Raw genomic sequence first — 18,410 nt, forward strand, 5'->3', positions numbered from 1 at the left:
CCGTGTGTGCGTGGGTTTTCTCCGGGTGCTCCGGTTTCCTCCCACAGTCCAAAGATGTGCAGGTTAGGTGGATTGGCCATGCTAAATTACCCTTAGTCCAAAATTGCCATTAGTGTTGGGTGAGGTTACTGGATTATGGGGATGGGTAGGGTGCTCTTTCCAAGAGCCGGTGCAGACTCGATGGGCCGAATGGCCCCCTTCTGCACTGTAAATTCTATAATAATAGCATCTCTCAAGGTGGTCAGGAAAAATAACCTAACGCTATTTGGTATTACAATTAAATATTTAGACAAGTTTTGCAATCTTTATTAAGTAATGTTATTAAAATTTTCTTCAACTCCAACTACATTCCAACCTTTGGGTGAATCGCCCAGACTTCTGTTGCACCTCATGTTCGCCTTGAATGAATGCTTGTGGCCCTGTTGTATTTGCAGATGTCATTTTTGTAAAACCAGAACAGATTTCTTACTTAGTGGGCGTGTTCCATACGTTAAGTGGACAGACCAGGTGGTCATGTGTACATCGGGATGACACGGACACAAGAAATGGTGCGTCAGTAGTGTGAGAATTCTCCCCCAACATGGGCAGACACACAGCATGTAAGAACTGCTATGATTGTTGAATAAACCTTTCTGCTTTTCATAGTCCATACAACCCAGCAACTTCTGCAAAAGGCAAGAGTGCTGATAGTGGTGCACAGTGTTCGAATACAGAATTTCACATAAAATACAAAATGGTAAACTTGATATACTAAAAAACAAACTTGTGATTAAAGGTGCCTCTACAAAATATACTTGCGTTTTATTCTCATATATCACAAAGAAAGAGAAAACCATTGATGACCCAGACAAAAGCATGCACTTCAAACATGCTAATGTCCCTGTGTAGATTCCTTTTTCCACATTTTGTACCCACAGTGCCAATGTGACCTCAGCAATTCCTGCGTCAGGTTAGTGTATAATCACCACAATTAACATTGATAAATGAGTCCATTTGTGTTTCTACCGCTAAGCACTTGATTAATTTATAGGCCATTCCACTGTACATTAATGCAAGGTTAAGTGTATGTGATATGAATAAATCCTAAGTTCAATCACAAATAGGTGAATATTTAGGATTCAATTCTCAGAATTTGGATATCAACTGGCAGCTTTTACTTTGGTGTGCGCACTTTCTTGCTTTTGCTCTTTGCTAGTCCCTCTTTTGGTCAACAGATTGGGATGAATTTACTTCTCCCAGCCTACTGCCGATCTCTTAATGGATTGGCAGCTTGGGAGGTGCTGAAGGCACTTTTGGGGAATGCCCCCATTTCCAATTTTGGGCCATCATATTGCAGAGAAATAAGTGTTGGAGAGAGCGGGGGAGGGTTAAAAACTGTGAATCAATTGATGTGTCTCAAAAACAAAATGCTGGAAAAACTCAGCAGGTATGGCACCATTTAATCGTAGAATCATGGAATCCCTAAATTTTAGAAGGAGGCCATTTGGCCCATCAGTCTGCACTGACCCTGGAGACCACCCTACCCTGACCGAATTCCCCTGCCCTATTCCTGCAACCCCAACCTAAGGGTCAATTTAGCATGGCCAGGCCACCTAACCTGTACATCTTTGGAGGGAGGAAACCGGAGCACCTGGAGGAAACTTATGCAGACGTGGGGAGAATGTGCAAACTCCACACAGTCACCCGGGGTCAGAATTGAACCCGGGCCCCTGGAACCGTGAGGCAGCAGTGCTAACCACTGTGACACCGTGCCGCCCAAATATTTCAGTTGATTGATTAATGTTTCAAGTTGATTGATTCATCGGAACTTGGTCTGTTATTTCAGATTTCTGGCTTCCACAGTATTTCTGGCTCATTCTACTTGAGCTTTACTCTTACACTTAAGATATGACAATGCAGCGCAGCCAGAAAATCCCCACAATATGGTGAAACATTCCACAAACACTTGAGTATTAGTCAAATTTTATTTATCTGAAAAAACCTACAGTACATTTCATATAAATTAACAGACATTGAAAAGAAACTCCAAATAGAAATACTAAGTAGTATTGCACTTGGCGATTTTAACAGACTATTGTCAACTTACAGCATGTTACAAATATAAGTTATTCTGACACAATAGAATCTAAAATCGACATGCTGTTATATGCCTACATTTAAATAATTTAACATGTTGTTGTCTTATGAACAGCAGTAAGACACCAAATTTACATTTAAAACACAAAAAACTGAGGTGTACAGGTAAGTGTTTATTATAATAGCTTTAGAACTTAATCCTAGTAAAAGCTCAATAGCAGTGCATTTGAGTGCCACAATCACCTCCCGCAGACAAAGCTCCACCTTAACACAGGGAAACGTGCACCACGGGCGTACTTTAATCTCCTTTGTAGCTCATCCGAACCAAATCAACAATATTTGTAACTTTTAACTGGATTGATTAATCTCTTCACAATGAAATCTACCCATTTCCATACCTCATCAGGTACAGATGTCACAGCGATTAGAAAATAATATTTAAGAAAATAACTTCTATTTCTCATGCGTTGTTAATATTTACCCATTGGACAAAAATCTAGAATTTGTCCAAATCATTTAATTAATTCTGTTCTGGAATATATACATATATTTAATGTAAAATACATACAGTGGCACTGGAAGGATTAAATACACCCAATCATGGATTGTGTTGCCCTCCTCAACAAATCATCAGTTCATTCGCTACGGACAAAAGACCCAAAAAATCCAGCATCTCTTCAGGTCCAAAGTTTGCTATGAAATATTTTCCAGAAGATGTTGTTTGTCGAATGAGCATTTCAGCCAATGAGTGCAATGCCCTTATATCGCAGATATAAAGAGTAATACAATCATATAGCTGAACATAATCAATCAAGTAGTTAGCTTTAACCACAGAATGGGCACAAAAGGGTGTGATAATGTGCCATTACATGGGTGCAAACATAAACGTTGAGGGGAAAGGTGTTATATATGCACTCTTCAATTTCTACGGGTAAGATTCAGTGACACGTTTATCTTTCAGAGTCAATTTTTCTTTCTGTAAAATAAAAGAATATAAATTTTAATGTTACACAAATACAACACCTCCTCCATGATAGTCATCAATACCGGGGCCCCGAAGGCTCCGTACTTAGCCCCCTAATATACACACACGACTTGTGTGGCAAAATATGGCTCCAACTCTGTCTACAAGTTTGCTGATGACACGACCGTAGTGGGTTGGATCTCAAACAAAGGTGAGTCAGAGTACAGGAGGGAGATAGAGAACCTAGTGGTGTGGTGCAATGACAACAATCTCTCCCTCAACGTCAGCCAAACTAAGGTGCTGGTCACTGCCTTCAGGAAGCAAAGTATCCTGATTGATGCAGGTAGGGCAGTGGATGTTGTCTATATGGATTTCAGTAAGGCCTTTGACAAGGTCCCTCATGGCAGACTCGTACAAAAGGTGAAGTCACACGGGATCAGGGGTGAGCTGGCAAGATGGATACAGAACTGGCTAGGTCATAGAAGGCAGAGAGTAGCAATGGAAGGGTGCTTTTCTGATTGGAGGGCTGTGACGAGTGGTGTTCCGCAGAGATCAGTGCTGGGACCTTGGCTGTTCGTAGTATATATAAATGATTTGGAGGAAAATGTAACTGGTCTGATTAGTAAGTTTGCAGACGACACAAAGGTTGGTGGAATTGCGGATGGCGATGAGGACTGTCAGAGGATACAGCAGGATTTAGATCGTTTGGAGACTTGGGCGGAGAGATGGTAAATGGAGTTTAATCCGGACAATGTGAAGTAATGCATTTTGGAAGGTCTAATGCAGGTAGGGAATATACAGTGAATGGTAGAACCCTCAAGAGTATTGACAGTCAGAGAGATCTAGGTGTCCGGGTCCACAGGTCACTGAAAGGGCCAACACAGGTGGAGAAGGTAGTCAAGAAGGCATACGGCATGCTTGCCTACATTGGCCGGGGCATTGAGTATAAAAATTGGCAAGCCATGTTGCAGCTATATAGAACCTTGGATACGCCACACTTGGAGCCTCGTGTTCAATTCTGGTCATCACACTACCAGAAGGATGTGGAGGCTTTAGAGAGCGTGCAGAAGAGATTTACCAGGATATTGCCTGGTATGGAGGGCATTAGCTATGAGGAGTGGTTGAATAAACTCGGTTTGTTCTCACTGGAACGAAGGAGGTTGAGGGGCGACCTGATAGAGGTCTACAAAATTATGAGAAGTATAGACAGAGTGGATAGTCAGAGGCTTTTTCCCAGGATAGAGGGGTCAATTACTAGAGGGCATAGGTTTAAGGTGAGAGGGGCAAGGTTTAGAGGAGATGTACGAGGCAAGTCTTTTTTACACAGAGGGTAGTGGGTGCCTGGAACTCGCTGCCGGAGGAGGTGGTGGAAGCAGGGACAATAGTGACGTTTAAGGGACATCTTGATAAACACATGAATAGGATGGGAATAGAGGGATACGGACCCCGGAAGTGCAGAAGATTTTAGTTTAGACGGGCAGGATGGTTGGCACAAGCTTGGAGGGCTGAAGGGCCTGTTCCTGTGCTGTACTTTTCTTTGTTCTTTGTTCCTACACACTCCAGTCTGCATCAGTGGTGCCGACGTGAGGATGGTTGACAGCTTCAAATTCCAGGGTGTGCACATCACCAACAATCTGTTCTGGTCCACCCACGTTGAGACTATGACCAAGAAAACACAACAGCGCCTATACTTCCTCAGGAAACTAAGTAAATTCAGCATGTCCACATTGACTCTTACCAATTTTTACCAATGCACCATAGAAAGCATCCTATCTGGTTGCAACTGTTGGGCCTAAGACCGTAAGAAATTACAGAGAGTCGCGAACACGGTCCAATCAATCACGCAAACCCGCCTCCCAGCCATCGACTCTGTCTACATCTTCAACTGCCTTGGCAAGGTGGGCAGCATAATCAAAGACCCCTCCCATCCAGGAGATACAAAAGTCTGCAAACACGCATTAAGATTCAAAAACAGCTTCTTCCCCGCTGTTATCAGACTTCTGAATGGCCCTCTTGTAGACTGAATTGATGTCTCTACACATCTTCTCTACCGTGTAGCACTACACCCTGTATGCTTCACCCAATGTTTATATCTATGTATTTACCTTGTGTATTTATCGTATGTCCTGTATTTTTTGTGCATGGAACGATCAGCCTGAACTGTACACAGAACAATACTTTTCACTGTACCTCGGTACACATGACAATAAATCTAAATCCAAACACACATGTTGAACCAAGATGAATTGTTAGAAGGGGATAAGAAAAACCCCAATATATTTCAATGTATTGGCGCAAGAAATGGGAGTTACTTTAAACGTTGCTTATCAGAGAAGCCCTTATGCCTGAATGCAGAAAAGCACCAGAAGACTCCCAGAGAGCTGTTGGTTGAAATTCATCAAGGTGGCAAAATGCTAAATTGAATTGCAGTAGAAGGTGCGTGCCTCACATCGTGTAATCATCTCTAGTACCTGTCTACATACTACTGTTGTTTCAGGGATGGCCGCATAAATTCCACGTTTCATATAATTAGATGCATATTTGTCACCCTTAACTAACTTTTGATGTGTATATATTGGATTCCTTTTGCCTTGGGAATGAATGAAAGAGTTGAACGCAAGAAAAGCAGATTTTGATAACCATCTTCCCTGCTGCCTCAGGAGGCCATAAAGAAACCGCTAAAGTGTAACATTATTGTTAATAGATTGTATTGCAGGCAGGCCCAGTGATATTTAAAAGAATTAATGAATGCTTCTCTTACTTCACTACATGATGCATTGAGGAAGAATAGATACAACAACGTACCATAAAATTATGTTTATTGCTGAATGTTCTGCAGTAGAATTCTACGATATTTTTACATTTAGGTTATTTGACTTGTGATATTCGGTAAGTTAGAAACAGTAACCAAGGTTTTGTATAGCTCTGGGTTCATTAAAATACTTGCTACAGAATGTCTAAAGGTGCGTAATCATACCGTGAGTTTTCACTGATGTTGACCATGAGCAACAGTTAACTAAAACTCAAAAACAATCTTTTAAGAAAAACTAACCAAATAAGGCCTTCATATAGGGTTAAAAGCGCTGAGGACCTGGGGTTTATTTAATGGTAGATGTCAATTTGCTTCAATGTCCCCCCCCTCTCCCCGGCCTATTATTTAAAAAAAGACTCAAGGCATTCCAGTGATTTCGGGCCTCAGGAAATTAGAGAGAAATAACTTTGAGGTGGGTTCTCAACTGCAACTTTGTGAGGATTAGGAAGTTGAATATATGGGAGAGAAAAAGAACAAGAATACAAGGTTAAAGGAGCACTGTGCCTGGTAGAATTAAGAAATGAGAGAGAGAGAAAGAAAAAGAAAGGTTGAGAAAGAAAAAGGAGTAAGTTGAGGAACAGTAGTGAGAACTTTTTCATTTTTCATCTCCACGAAATGGACATAAAAAGAGAGAGAGAGAGAGAGAGAGAGGGCGAGAGAGGGCGATGTATAATGAACGGCCATTTTACACTAATTACCCCACATAAATGGCAGATGAGAAGTCGCACAGCCAATGACCAACAAAGGAATTTAGTTTTATGGAAGAGAACAGATAATGGCCATATTTAGTTGGATTTTTGAAGAAGAATTGTGTGCGCAGAATCATATTGAAGCAGAACCACAATCTACAAGTTCATACTGGAACTTGGAATGAATTACTCAGCAGATTCATTTTTTATATTTTCGAAAGCTGCATTGGACTACAATTTTCATGTGGATTTTCACTTCCTCCAATTACAAGAAATCTAGAAGTCATAATCTTGAGGCATATTTTTGCTGCATTTCAATTATTTGCTTTTATTTTAATTGAGTAATTGTGCATTTTATTTGAGGTGCATGGCCTATCGAAACCTCAACTTCAAAGAAAACAAGTTAAGAAATGAGGTTTCCCTGAAGCTAGTTTTAGTTTGGGTTTACTGATAGAAGTACACCAGTTGGTGAAACAGAATCTTCTGCATGTTCACTTTTAGCTGGAACAGCACCACAAAGCTTGCTGCTTGAGCTTTGGGCGTTTTGCCGACACGTTTTCTTCTCATAGATTTTGTTCTTTGAAAGGAAATATATTGCTTAAAAGCTCAAAATCATTCTCAGCATCATTTGAAAGTATGATTCGATGAATGTGTTATAAAGCTAGTATCATGTTGCGATCTGGCCTCCAGTACCATTATTTTCAAGTGGAAAAACTGACTTAACTGCAGGAAAATGCTGATTGCCATTGATTTCAGGTGGGGTTGGAGCCATGATGATTACCGTCTAAATTGTTCTGGCAGGAGCAACGATGGAGCAGAGCCCACCACTCACACTTGATTTCGTCCGATGAGACCAGGGGGAAATTTCCTTCTTGGGGACCTCTGTTGTCCATGCATACTGGTGAAATTGCACCTGCTAATGAATTTTAAGCCCCAATGTTTCATTAGCTCCTCTTCTATGATTCCAGCATCTGCATGTTCAACCAAATAGGAAAGAAGTCTACTTTCTTTGGAAAGAACACAAGAAGCCTTTCCGCCCTGCTGGACAGCTGCAGTTGGCAATGTGATGCGATGGGATCTTCACTTACTAAATCAATGAATATATCAACGAAATGCATCCTGTCACAGACGTGGCGAGGCAGATAGATCGCACCCAATATTGTAATCCAGATAGCCTGTTTCTTAAGAATGTGGAGTGAGAGTTAAATATTGGCTAGACACCAGGGAGCAATCCCCTGCTCTCTTTCAACAAAACATCACACAACCTTTTACAGCCACCAGAGAGAGCAGTCAGACGACGCTCACTTCAACATTTCAGCTGAAAATCAGTACCTCCAACAGCGCAGTGCTCCCTCAGTGCTGTTGTGTCAGCCTGGAGCTTTTAACGCTCAAGTCTCTGGAGTGTGACTTGAACCCACAACCCCATGACTCAAGAGATAAGGGTGCCACCAACAGAGCCTTATGGCTCAAAACCCCATGCATCAAGTTACATCATTTTCCTTTGGATTTGGAAATGGTTTCCCCCACGGGTTGTTTCAACACAATCAGTCAAAATCCAGCACCTTTTCTTTCTTTTGAACTTCAAGTACGTGCATCAGAGAAATGACAGAAGGCAAGTCCATGGCAAACCCAATTATTCTAGAAGACTTAAGAATTCACCATCTTTCCTAGGCAGATTATATCAACTCACAATCCCAGTTTTGACTTTTTCCTTGACAGAGTATGTCCTTTCTTTCTTTTGGCTGTGTACACGTGCCTCTGCCTCTTTGATCCTGGGAAGAAAACAAGAGAAAGTAGTTAGTCTACAGATGTGCAATTCATGTTGAAATGGCAGCAATAAACAAGAATGGGCAAACATTTCAGTCACAAACTGGTCACGCCAAAACAGACTCACAGCAGTAAAATCTGGATTATAAAATGTGCACAAAGACTTCAAGCAGAAGAGACTGTCGAAGGGAAAAACATGATGGTGACTGGGCAGCGCTGGCAATTTGGAAACAATCAGTTGTATATTAGACAGCAGATGGGGTCATTAAGGCTCGGTTCAAATAAGGACCCAAAGAGGGTGGGGAAGATCTGTACAAGATTAAGGATAAAATGACTGAGCAAGCGAGCTAAGGGGACAATTATAATTGAAACTCAAAAACTTAATTTACTGGCTCGCCCTAACGTTTCTTACAAATAATAATAATCACATTGTAAAGTATTAAGATATTACTTAGAAAAATGGTTTAAGAAACTGCCCAGCTTTCAATACAGTTTGTACTAGAAATATCATTGTTGACTGATTTACTGTACATACCATTGTGGAAAGATATTGATTGGCACGTGAAGTGCACAAGTATTTGAGTACACGTCACGTACAAAATGATTTTATCCATTTGTAATGTTAAATGTCAAAGATTTGGCAACACTTGCAGAAACAAATCAATTCACTGTGTTCTTGGACTAAACTAAAAAAAAACTTCAACTGTGATGGATTTGAGCAGCATTGAACTCTTTCCTCAGAGCTGAAGTTAATGGAAAAGGAATGTTACACTGTGGTTTTAAAAAGTTTATCAACTTGCACACATTTTACAAATTGTACCTTCGGGCTCTGAGCAGCAAAATGTTTCTTTCATGTAAATACTGGATCATTTAGCTGAAGATTTAAACAAACTAACTTTGGGTTTTCAGAAAGGCAAAAGAAAGTTATATATTGATTTCCATGTAAAGCCAAATGCTCAACGGGTTGTAATGCAATGTTGTGGCAGGGGGTGGGGTATGGAAGCAGGGTGGAGGGGGAAATGGTTGAACCTCCGAGGAACGCTTTCGCCGCAGATTTCAAATAATTGTCATAGTTCGGCTGCAGCGAAGAAATTAGACAACCATCAGATTTTCCTTTAAGTTCACCTCCTCCCATGGGTGATCAAAGTGACTGAGGTGCAGTCCTGGTGAAGGCAAGTGGCAGCTGTTAAATAGTGCAAGGCTTATAAACGCTCATGTCAGCCATCATCCAGTTCCTGAAAAGGAAGGAATGGAGCCCAAGATATGTCAGGTACCAAACAGCAGGGGGTGGGGTTAAAAGGTCAATGAAGTGCAATTGACCGAGTGCCAATATTTCCTCGGTGCAGGTATGGGGACACGTCCCAAAAAGCCGTGATGAGTGGTTAGAAGACGCACAATGAGAGATTGAAAGGAATGAAGTTAGAGCGGCACAGAGGGCAGTGTGAGCATCTCGAGTGACCTCCGATTTTGAAATATTTTGGCAAAAGAGTAGTCTTCAATCTTGAGACACATCAAATCCATTCACCCCTATATAACAAGGTCAGATACTGCAGACCATAGTGTTATGGGCCAGGGTTTAGAGAACCCCAAAGTGTATCATGGAGTTCACCTGACCCACAACTTTTAACAGACTGTGGTATGGGGAGCACACGACCCACTCTACAGGTGTGGTACAGCAGAAATGGAAAAGTATTTTTTAAAGCAAAACAATGTTTATTCTATGAATTCAAGTTCACCTTTTTAAAACATACAGTGAACACCTTAGCAACCATTAATTCAAATATAACCCCCAAAGAATACAACACTAAGTAATGCTTAATAACTTTCCAAACAACATCCAGAAGACAGAAGAAACACCTTTTAACAGAAGCACATCAGTTTTACATTCACTACTGAAAACATTTATAATTCTGAATTCACCAAATGATCAAGAGATAGTCTTTTCATGGCAGAGAGATCAACAGTACACCTGCTCTGTCTGGCTTCAGCTCCAACACTGAAAACAAAACTGAAACACACCCTGCAGCAAACAGCCTAAAACAAAAGTAAAACGCTGACAGCCTAGCTCCACCCACACTCTGACATCATTGATAAACACCCATTTCTTAAAGGTACATTTCTTAAACACTCATTTCTTAAAGGTACTCGCACATGACAATAGCAAGCACAGACCTGCCAGGTGGACCACAGTGAACAGGGACAATATGCATTTGGACAAATCTGTAATAGTGCTTGGAAGGTTAAAACTCAACTTGTATATTTGTATCTTTGTGAACAAGATCTTCAGTGAGAAGCTGGGATTGCCCTCCATAGTGCAGAGAAGATTAAGCAGAGCTATAATAGAGGCATTTAAAATTGAGTGGTTTTGATACAGTAAATATCCTGTTCCACTTGCAACAGGCAAGTACCAGAGGGCACAGATTTTAGCTAACTAAAAAAAGAAAGAGGCACCATAAGGATACATTTTAAAATGCAACAAGTTACAATCATCTGGAATTCACTGTCTATTAGCAAGGTGAAAGCACATCTCAACTTGATGGGAGTGAGGGCAAGCAGAATGTGACTAATTGGATTGTGTTTTCAAAGAGCTGGCACAGGTATTATGGGCCTAATGGCCTCCTTTTGTGCCATATGATCCTAGGAATTTTACAGCTGAAATTATACAAAAGACAGTTTTTGAGATTTCAGGGCCAATTATAACGTAGATGCTGGCTTATTTGAAAGTAAAGCCATACAACTCATAATTGCATGGCAACATTTGTGTAACAAGATGTCCCAAAGCCGTTCTCAATTATTTTGTCAATAAATCTTAATCTCAATTTTATGCTCCTAACACAGTTGAAACATTTGACAAAATTGCCAGTTAAAATTTCAGGAATGAAATGAGCTTTTAGGTGACAATTACTAGCAGGATATTGGCAATTACTTGTGCAATGTGTTGTCGTTAGGGCAGCACGGAAGCATCGTGGTTAGCACAATTGCTTCACAGCTCCAGGGTCGATTCCCGGCTTGGGTCACTGTCTGTGCGGAGTGTGCACGTTCTCCCCGTGTGTGTGTGGGTTTCCTCCGGGTGCTCCGGTTTCCTCCCACAGTCCAGATGGATTGGCCATGCTAAATTGCCCTTCGTGTCCAAAATTTCCCTTAGTGTTGGGTGGCATTACTGGCTTATGGGGATGGGGTGCAAGTGTGGGCTTGGGTAGGGTGCTCTTTCCAAGAGCTGGTGCAGACTCGATGGGCTGAATGGCCTCCTTCTGCACTGTAAATTCTATGAATCTAAGTTTCTACAAAACCCATCAGCATGCTTCCTCAGCAAATTGTTTACATCCAAGTTTTGCTGCAATTGTATAGGGCATTGGTGATGCCACACCTGGAGTATTGTGTGCAGTTTTGGTGTCCTGAGGAAGGATGTTCTTGCTCTGGAGGGAGTGCAGCAACGGTTTATAAGGCTGATTCCTGGAATGTCGGGACTGTCATACGAGGAGAGATTAAATTGGTTAGGATTATATTTATTGGAGTTCAGAAAAGTGAGAGGGGATCTCATAGAAATTTACAAAATTTGAACAGGATTAGACAGGGTAGATTCAGGAAGAATGTTCCCAATGGTGGGGAAATAGGGGGCATAGCTTGAGGATAAGGGGGTAAACCTTTTAGGACTGAAATGAGGAGAAATGTCTTCACCCAGAGAATGGTGAATCTGTGGAATTCGCTACCACAGAAAGTAGTTGAGGCCAAAACATTGTGTAATTTCAGGAAGGAATTTGATATATCTCTTGGGTTAAAGGGATGTGGGGGAGTGGGGGGAGGCGGGATCAGGGTATTGAATTTGATGATCAGCTATGATCATAATGAATGGTGGAGCAAGCTCGAAGGGCCCAATGGTGTATATGTGTATGTGTACATATATATCTTCTTTAGCTCGTGGATGCTGGGAGTGGGGCAGAAAACTGAGTTTACGGATTAGAAGGATCATAACAGATTCCACCAGTGGCATCTGGGAGAGTCGGTTTGCGATCATTTCCTTATCGGTCGTCATCCAGATCCATGTTTCATGAGCAGGATTTTTATGCAAGAGCACAATGTCAACAAAACATCCCGATTGATGATTTTGAGAGGGTAGAAGGGGAGTCAAAAGCTCCGGTTAGCCTGCAATGTAGTATTTGCTGCCCATGTTGCAGATGGAACTTTCAGGAGGCATGCAATTATCGAGTGATTCTGCACATATGAAGCATGGCAGATTTATACAGCACTCCCACGCAGATGATAAGAAACTGCAGGCTGTCAGTGAGGCAGGGTGGCACCATAGGCTCAGCACCATAGCCTTCACTATCCTATCAGTCCGGCAAATTAACAATAGTGACTCCTGAGCAGCGCCTCAATCGGCTGCAGTTTTTGGGGAGACAGTGATGGAATGGTAACATCTCCAAAAGGATGGTTCCTGACCAATATCAGCTGTCTGGATGACACAACCAGCAACTATCACTGCCACTCTGGCAAAAAAATAATTGTTTCTAGCTCCTGCAAGACATCAATTGGAGACAGATACAGTGTCTCACAGTTCATTGTTCTTTACGAGGCTTGTCGTTCTGTTAGGATTAGTGTCATAATATTGTGCACAAATTCTTCAGCACTGCAACCAATCTGTGGGGTATGGGGGACTAAGCTCTTGTAGTCATCTGGGTCCCTGCTCATGAACATAATGGATCGCCACTAATGGAACTTCAAAGACTGGTGCACCAGGCATTCACCGAGCCAAGTGTCCAATTAAATTACCACCTTTAAGATTATGCCCAAATATACCAAACTGGCCCAAAGCATCTTCAGTAAAACAGTCTTCAGCACTTCCTGCACTGCTGTTGTGGTACTGCAATATTCTACACTATCAGACATTCTCAGCAAAATTTACATATTAATTACCTATGGAGGACAAATGAAAAATAATGACTTTTGTTACAGGGCTGCCTTTGTTGCTTGTGCTTTGTTTCAGTGTCATACCAAACTACCTTCTCGCTAAACGATGCGGAAAGGTTAAGGCCCAGAACTCACTGGACCAGATGCTGCTACTCAGACTTGCCCTTCACCCATTTAATCAGAAAGGTATTTTGCCCAAGATGCTGTTGAACATGGCAGATGGAAAGGGTATAGTGCCATGTACATAGTTTCAGAGACCAAAGTGAAAAAAGAGAACACAACTGCATATCTCCCTAACCAATCAGATTGAGAGAAAGAGAAAAAAAAGAGAAAATATTTTTTAAAGTTTTAAAAACCCAACAATTAAACCTGAAGCAAGAAGGCTATTTCTGTGCCGGGAGCTGATTGTCAGTAATTAACATTTAATCACATCATTAAAAGAGCACTTAGACTTGAATTGACTTGTTGGTAGCGTAGCTTATTTCCACTCTAAATACAGGAACGTCACATCATTAAAAAAAAAAAAAAAATCCTTTCAAGGGACATGGATGTCGCTGGCTCAACCAGCATTCAGTGCCCATCCCTAACTGCTCTCGAGAAAGTGGAGGGGTGCTACCTTCTTCAACTGTTGCAGTCCATGTGGTGTAGGTACACCCACAGTGCTGTTAGGGAGGGAGTTCTGGGTTTTGAACTCCACAGGCCGTGCGATGAGCCAGGTTTAAATGTAGAATGTTGTACGTGGAGCTTACAAGATATAGCGCAAAGTTCAGAAGATCACTAATCAGAGCAGTACTGATGAAATAAAGATAAGATAGGCCATAGAGAGGATGGAGACTCGAAATGAAAAATAGGCTGTCCATTTTTCTTGCACTGAACAGGACTGTGATCGTACATCAAATCTACCTAATCATGTGGAATGATTATTCAACTTCTGAATGCAATGTTACATTTAGCATGAAAAACAAAACATCTCAATGGCATCAATAACTGGCCTTGAACACACTTTTAGCACAGCGGATTGTCAAAAGGCATTGAACAAGATTTGACACAAAGACATACATGGGTGATGGGTGCACTTGATTCATTGAGCAGAATTGTTGTGGTGAATAATGGGGCAAACAAAATGGACCATTGGTCGTCAAAAGTGCCACTTTAAGTGCCTGGTAGAGTCCCTCCCCAGGAGGATGCGCAGAGAGAAAAATGAATGGGGAGGTTTAAGGAAATGATCAGAGATGGCTGGGCACGCTGGGAGCCAAGAGACCATGTGAGTTACATAGTTTTGGGTGTGAGTGTGGGAAGAGATCGGTCATGAATATTGTCTGGTGATGTTGCTTGGGATGGAACATTTCAGTTATGAAGAGAGGTTGGAGAGGCTTGGGTTGTTTTTGCTGAACCAGAGAAGATTGAGGGGTGACTTGATCAAGGTGTACAAGATTATGAGGGGCATGGACAGGGTGGATAGGGAGAAGGTGCTCCCCTTAGTTGAAGGGTCAGTTACGAGGGGACTCAGTTCAAGGTCATGGGCAGGAGGTTTAGGGGAGATGTAACATTTTTACCCGGAGAATGATGACGGTCGAATGCACTGCCTAGGAGGGTGGTAGAGGCGCGTTGCCTTAAATCCTTTAAAAAGTATTTGGATGAGCACTTGGCATGTCCTAACATTCAAGCCTATCGGCCAAGTGCTGGCAAATGAGATTAGGTAGGCATGCATTTCATGCATCGGTGCAGACTCAATGGGCTGAATGGCCTCTTCTGTGCTGCATTACCCAGTGATTCTATGATGAGTGTGGGTGGGTGAACTACTATGAAGTCAGAGTTAAGGGAGGATGCGAAAGGTAGGGAACTCCGAGAGAGCATTGAGGCTCAAATCACCATTTGCAGCTTAGTGCAGAGGCTGACGTAAGAAGGCAACAAAGGTAATCTCTCGGAGAAACTCTGCTGAGAGTTATGTTTGAGGCCAGAGAAGGTTACAGAGTCCAGATTGCAGTCAATAGGAGGAACCAGAATCAGGCTTTCAAAATGTAAAAAAATTATAGCTGTTGATTCGTTTGAACCACAAAGATAGCCTCTGTGAACAATTATTGATTCATTGAGCAGAATTGTTGTGGTGAATAATGGGGCAAACAAAATACACGATTGGTCTTCAAAAGTGCCACTTTAAGTGCTCTTGAAGATTTGTCGAGCCCATTATTTATCAATGCATACGAGACATGGGGGCTGTGGGCATGGTAGTCAAGCAGGTTAAATAAGGTGGATGTAAGAGTGCAAGAAACAAAAATCAGCAACCCGGGTAATGGGTAGATGCAAGGAAGGGCATTGAAATGAAGGATGAAGGAAAGGTAAGGATGGAGAGTCAGGGTGTGGAAGAAAAGAGAGGCAAAGAATGGCAGAATGAAAGAAAATGTTCTGGAATCAACCCCCAACCCAAATTAATGAAACACAGCAGTATATTTATGCCCTCTAGTGACTACCTCATGACTCCTATAGCCTGGTAGACATGTTACTGGATGAGCAATTCAGAAGTTGAGAGTTCAGATAACATTATTGCACATTAAGAACGCAATAATTTGGCAATATGTCTGCTCACATGAGGAAAAAAGTTTGAGCCAAGCATAACCATTGCAGGAATAAAAATCAGTGGTCCCAATGCTGATCCCCCCACTATTGCAAAATTTCCAATTGCTCTGTTTTTTATCCTGACCCGCCTTCCTATCCATTCCATTCCATTTTCTTGTTCTTTATCATATCATGGTCCATAACTTCGTCAACAAGCCTCCCATCAACACCACCTTCGCAAAAGCAAAAAATGCAGATGCTGAAAATCAGAAATAAAAACCGAAAATACCGGAAAAGCTCAGCAGGTCGGGCAGCATTTGGAAAGAGTGTTGATATTTTAAAGCGGATGACTTTTCTTCATTGTGGAAGAGAGGTAGAAATGTGGTGGATTTTATGTTGCTGAAGAGAAGGGGTGGAGCAGATGGAGCAAAACAGAAGATCAGGAATAGATGGGAGCTCAGGAGAGATTTGACACAGATGCCATGGACACCAGGAAAGGGAGTGTTAAGATAATGTTAAAGACTAAAGAGGGAGCCAATAGTGGCATAAAGGTCAGAGAGCAGAAGGTGTGAATAGCAGAACAAGGGTCATTGCCCTGTGAAAACAAAACATCTAAAAAAGATGTTTTCAAAATGGAGGACAGGGTTTATGGTCAGAACATAGAACATAGAACGATACAGCGCAGTACAGGCCCTTCGGCCCACGATGTTGCACCGAAACAAAAAGCCATCTAACCTACACTATGCCATTATCATCCATATGCAGATCCAATAAACTTTTAAATGCCCTCAATGTTGGCGAGTTCACTACTGTAGCAGGTAGGGCATTCCACGGCCTCACTACTCTTTGCGTAAAGAACCTACCTCTGACCTCTGTCCTATATCTATTACCCCTCAGTTTAAAGCTATGTCCCCTCGTGCCAGCCATTTCCATCCGTGGGAGAAGGCTCTCACTGTCCACCCTATCTAACCCCCTGATCATTTTGTATGCCTCTATTAAGTCTGTTGTTGAACTCAATGTTGAGTCCAGAAGGCTGTAATGTGCCTAATCGGAAGAGCGAGGCGCTGTTTCTCCAGTTTGTATTGGGCTTCACTTGAACATTACAGCAGGCCAAGGACGGACATGTGGGTACGAGATCCAGGTGGTGAATTGAAATGGCAAGTGACAGGGAGATCAGCGTCATGCTTGCAAACTGAGCGAACGTGTTCCAGAAAGCAGTTATCCAGTCTCCCCAATAGAGAGGAGGCCGCATTCTGAGCAGCGAATGGAGTCAACTAAATTGAAAGAGGTGCAAGTCAAACATTGCTTCACCTGAAAGGAATGTTTGGGGTGTTGGACGATGCGAAGGGAGTGGTAAAGGCGCAGGTGTCACCCCTTGGTGGAGTTGGTGGAAATGGCAGAGTCATCCTTTAAACGCAGAGGTTGTGGGGTGAAAAGTGAGAACAAGAGCAACCCTACCATGGTACTGGGGGAGGGCAGAGGTGCCGAGAGGGTCATACATAACTGTGGGTCAGACAACAACAGTAAGGGGGAAACCCGACTCAGGAAAAAGGAAGACATGTCAGAAATGCCATTTTGGAAGGTAGCATCATCGGAACATATGCAACAGAAGCGGAGGAACTGGAAAAAGGGATGGAGTCCTTACAGAAAGTAAGCTGTGAGGAGTTGAAAGTCGAGGCAGCTGTAGAATTGGTGGGTTAGTGATGAATATTGGATCACAGCCTGCCACCAGGGCCAAGGTGCCAGGCTGGCACCAGCCTGGCCAAAGGCCAACCATCTGGAGGCCTCCAATCACTTAGGCAACCCCCTCCAAAGCGCCGACAAGCCTGCTCCCATTTGTGGAGACCAGTACCCCCTCGTGTTAAGCACACTGAGATAACACGGGCTGCAAATGGATGCAGCTACAACTGGAATAGACTCCAGACCTTGAAGTTAGTTCAATTTGATTTATTGAGCCTGTCACACAGTTAGCACAGTTCTCTGTGAGTTCGACTCTCTGCTAACCTAAGTATGATTACTCTGTCTGACTGAACCAGACTAGCTCTTAGCCACATGCTGTATGCGTTACGTGATTATATACACCGGACTCACTCTGTAGATGTCCCCAGTGGAAAGAGGCGGAGTGTGAGTGCCTCGTGCCTTTTATAGTGGGAAACCACCCCCAAGTGTTCTGCCTGCTGATTGGTTATGTCCTGTTCTGTGTTCATTAGCTGCCTGTCTGTATCTCATTATGTGCATGTCTGCATATGATGACATCTCCCCTTTTGAAATATTTTGGTGTAGCATATGTGAAAGTATTTACATGTGTAGGCCGAAAAACTAACGTATTTACAAGAAATGACAGATGGGAACATATGTACATGTGAAAACAGGTGTCTAATGTGCGAAAACAGAACATAGCAAACAAGACAAATGTTCATAAGTCCAGTCTCTGATCCTGATCCTGGTCGACCGCCGGAGAGGTGGTGGTGGGGACAACGGCACCATGATAGGTGGCATTGCAGCCGGACTGGTGGCATAATAACAGATGGAATCAACGAAGAATGTGGTTGCGGGCGGGCAACTGTGCGCAGTGTTCATCTGTTTCGCCGCACAACAGAGCCATTAGCCATACGCACAACATACGATCGAGGAGCAG

At 42.4% G+C, this 18,410-nt stretch overlaps 1 protein-coding gene across 1 annotated transcript in view; it reads right to left on the bottom strand.

Annotated features, from left to right (window-relative positions):
- Window positions 1-1,950: 1,950 nt before the first annotated feature.
- The window catches only part of LOC140426604 (formin-2-like), a 594,930-nt gene continuing 578,470 nt past the window's right edge, over window positions 1,951-18,410 (bottom strand). Inside the window, exons 17-18 of the mRNA XM_072511575.1 lie at window positions 8,232-8,313; window positions 1,951-3,052 (exon numbers count right to left, since the gene is read on the bottom strand). Of these exons, the coding sequence (XP_072367676.1) occupies window positions 3,002-3,052; window positions 8,232-8,313 (133 nt within the window). The 3' untranslated portion in view covers window positions 1,951-3,001. The remainder of the gene's footprint in view (window positions 3,053-8,231; window positions 8,314-18,410) is intronic.

Source organism: Scyliorhinus torazame, chromosome 1 (genome assembly GCF_047496885.1).
Source record: "Scyliorhinus torazame isolate Kashiwa2021f chromosome 1, sScyTor2.1, whole genome shotgun sequence".
Classification (NCBI taxonomy): Eukaryota; Metazoa; Chordata; class Chondrichthyes; order Carcharhiniformes; family Scyliorhinidae; genus Scyliorhinus; species Scyliorhinus torazame.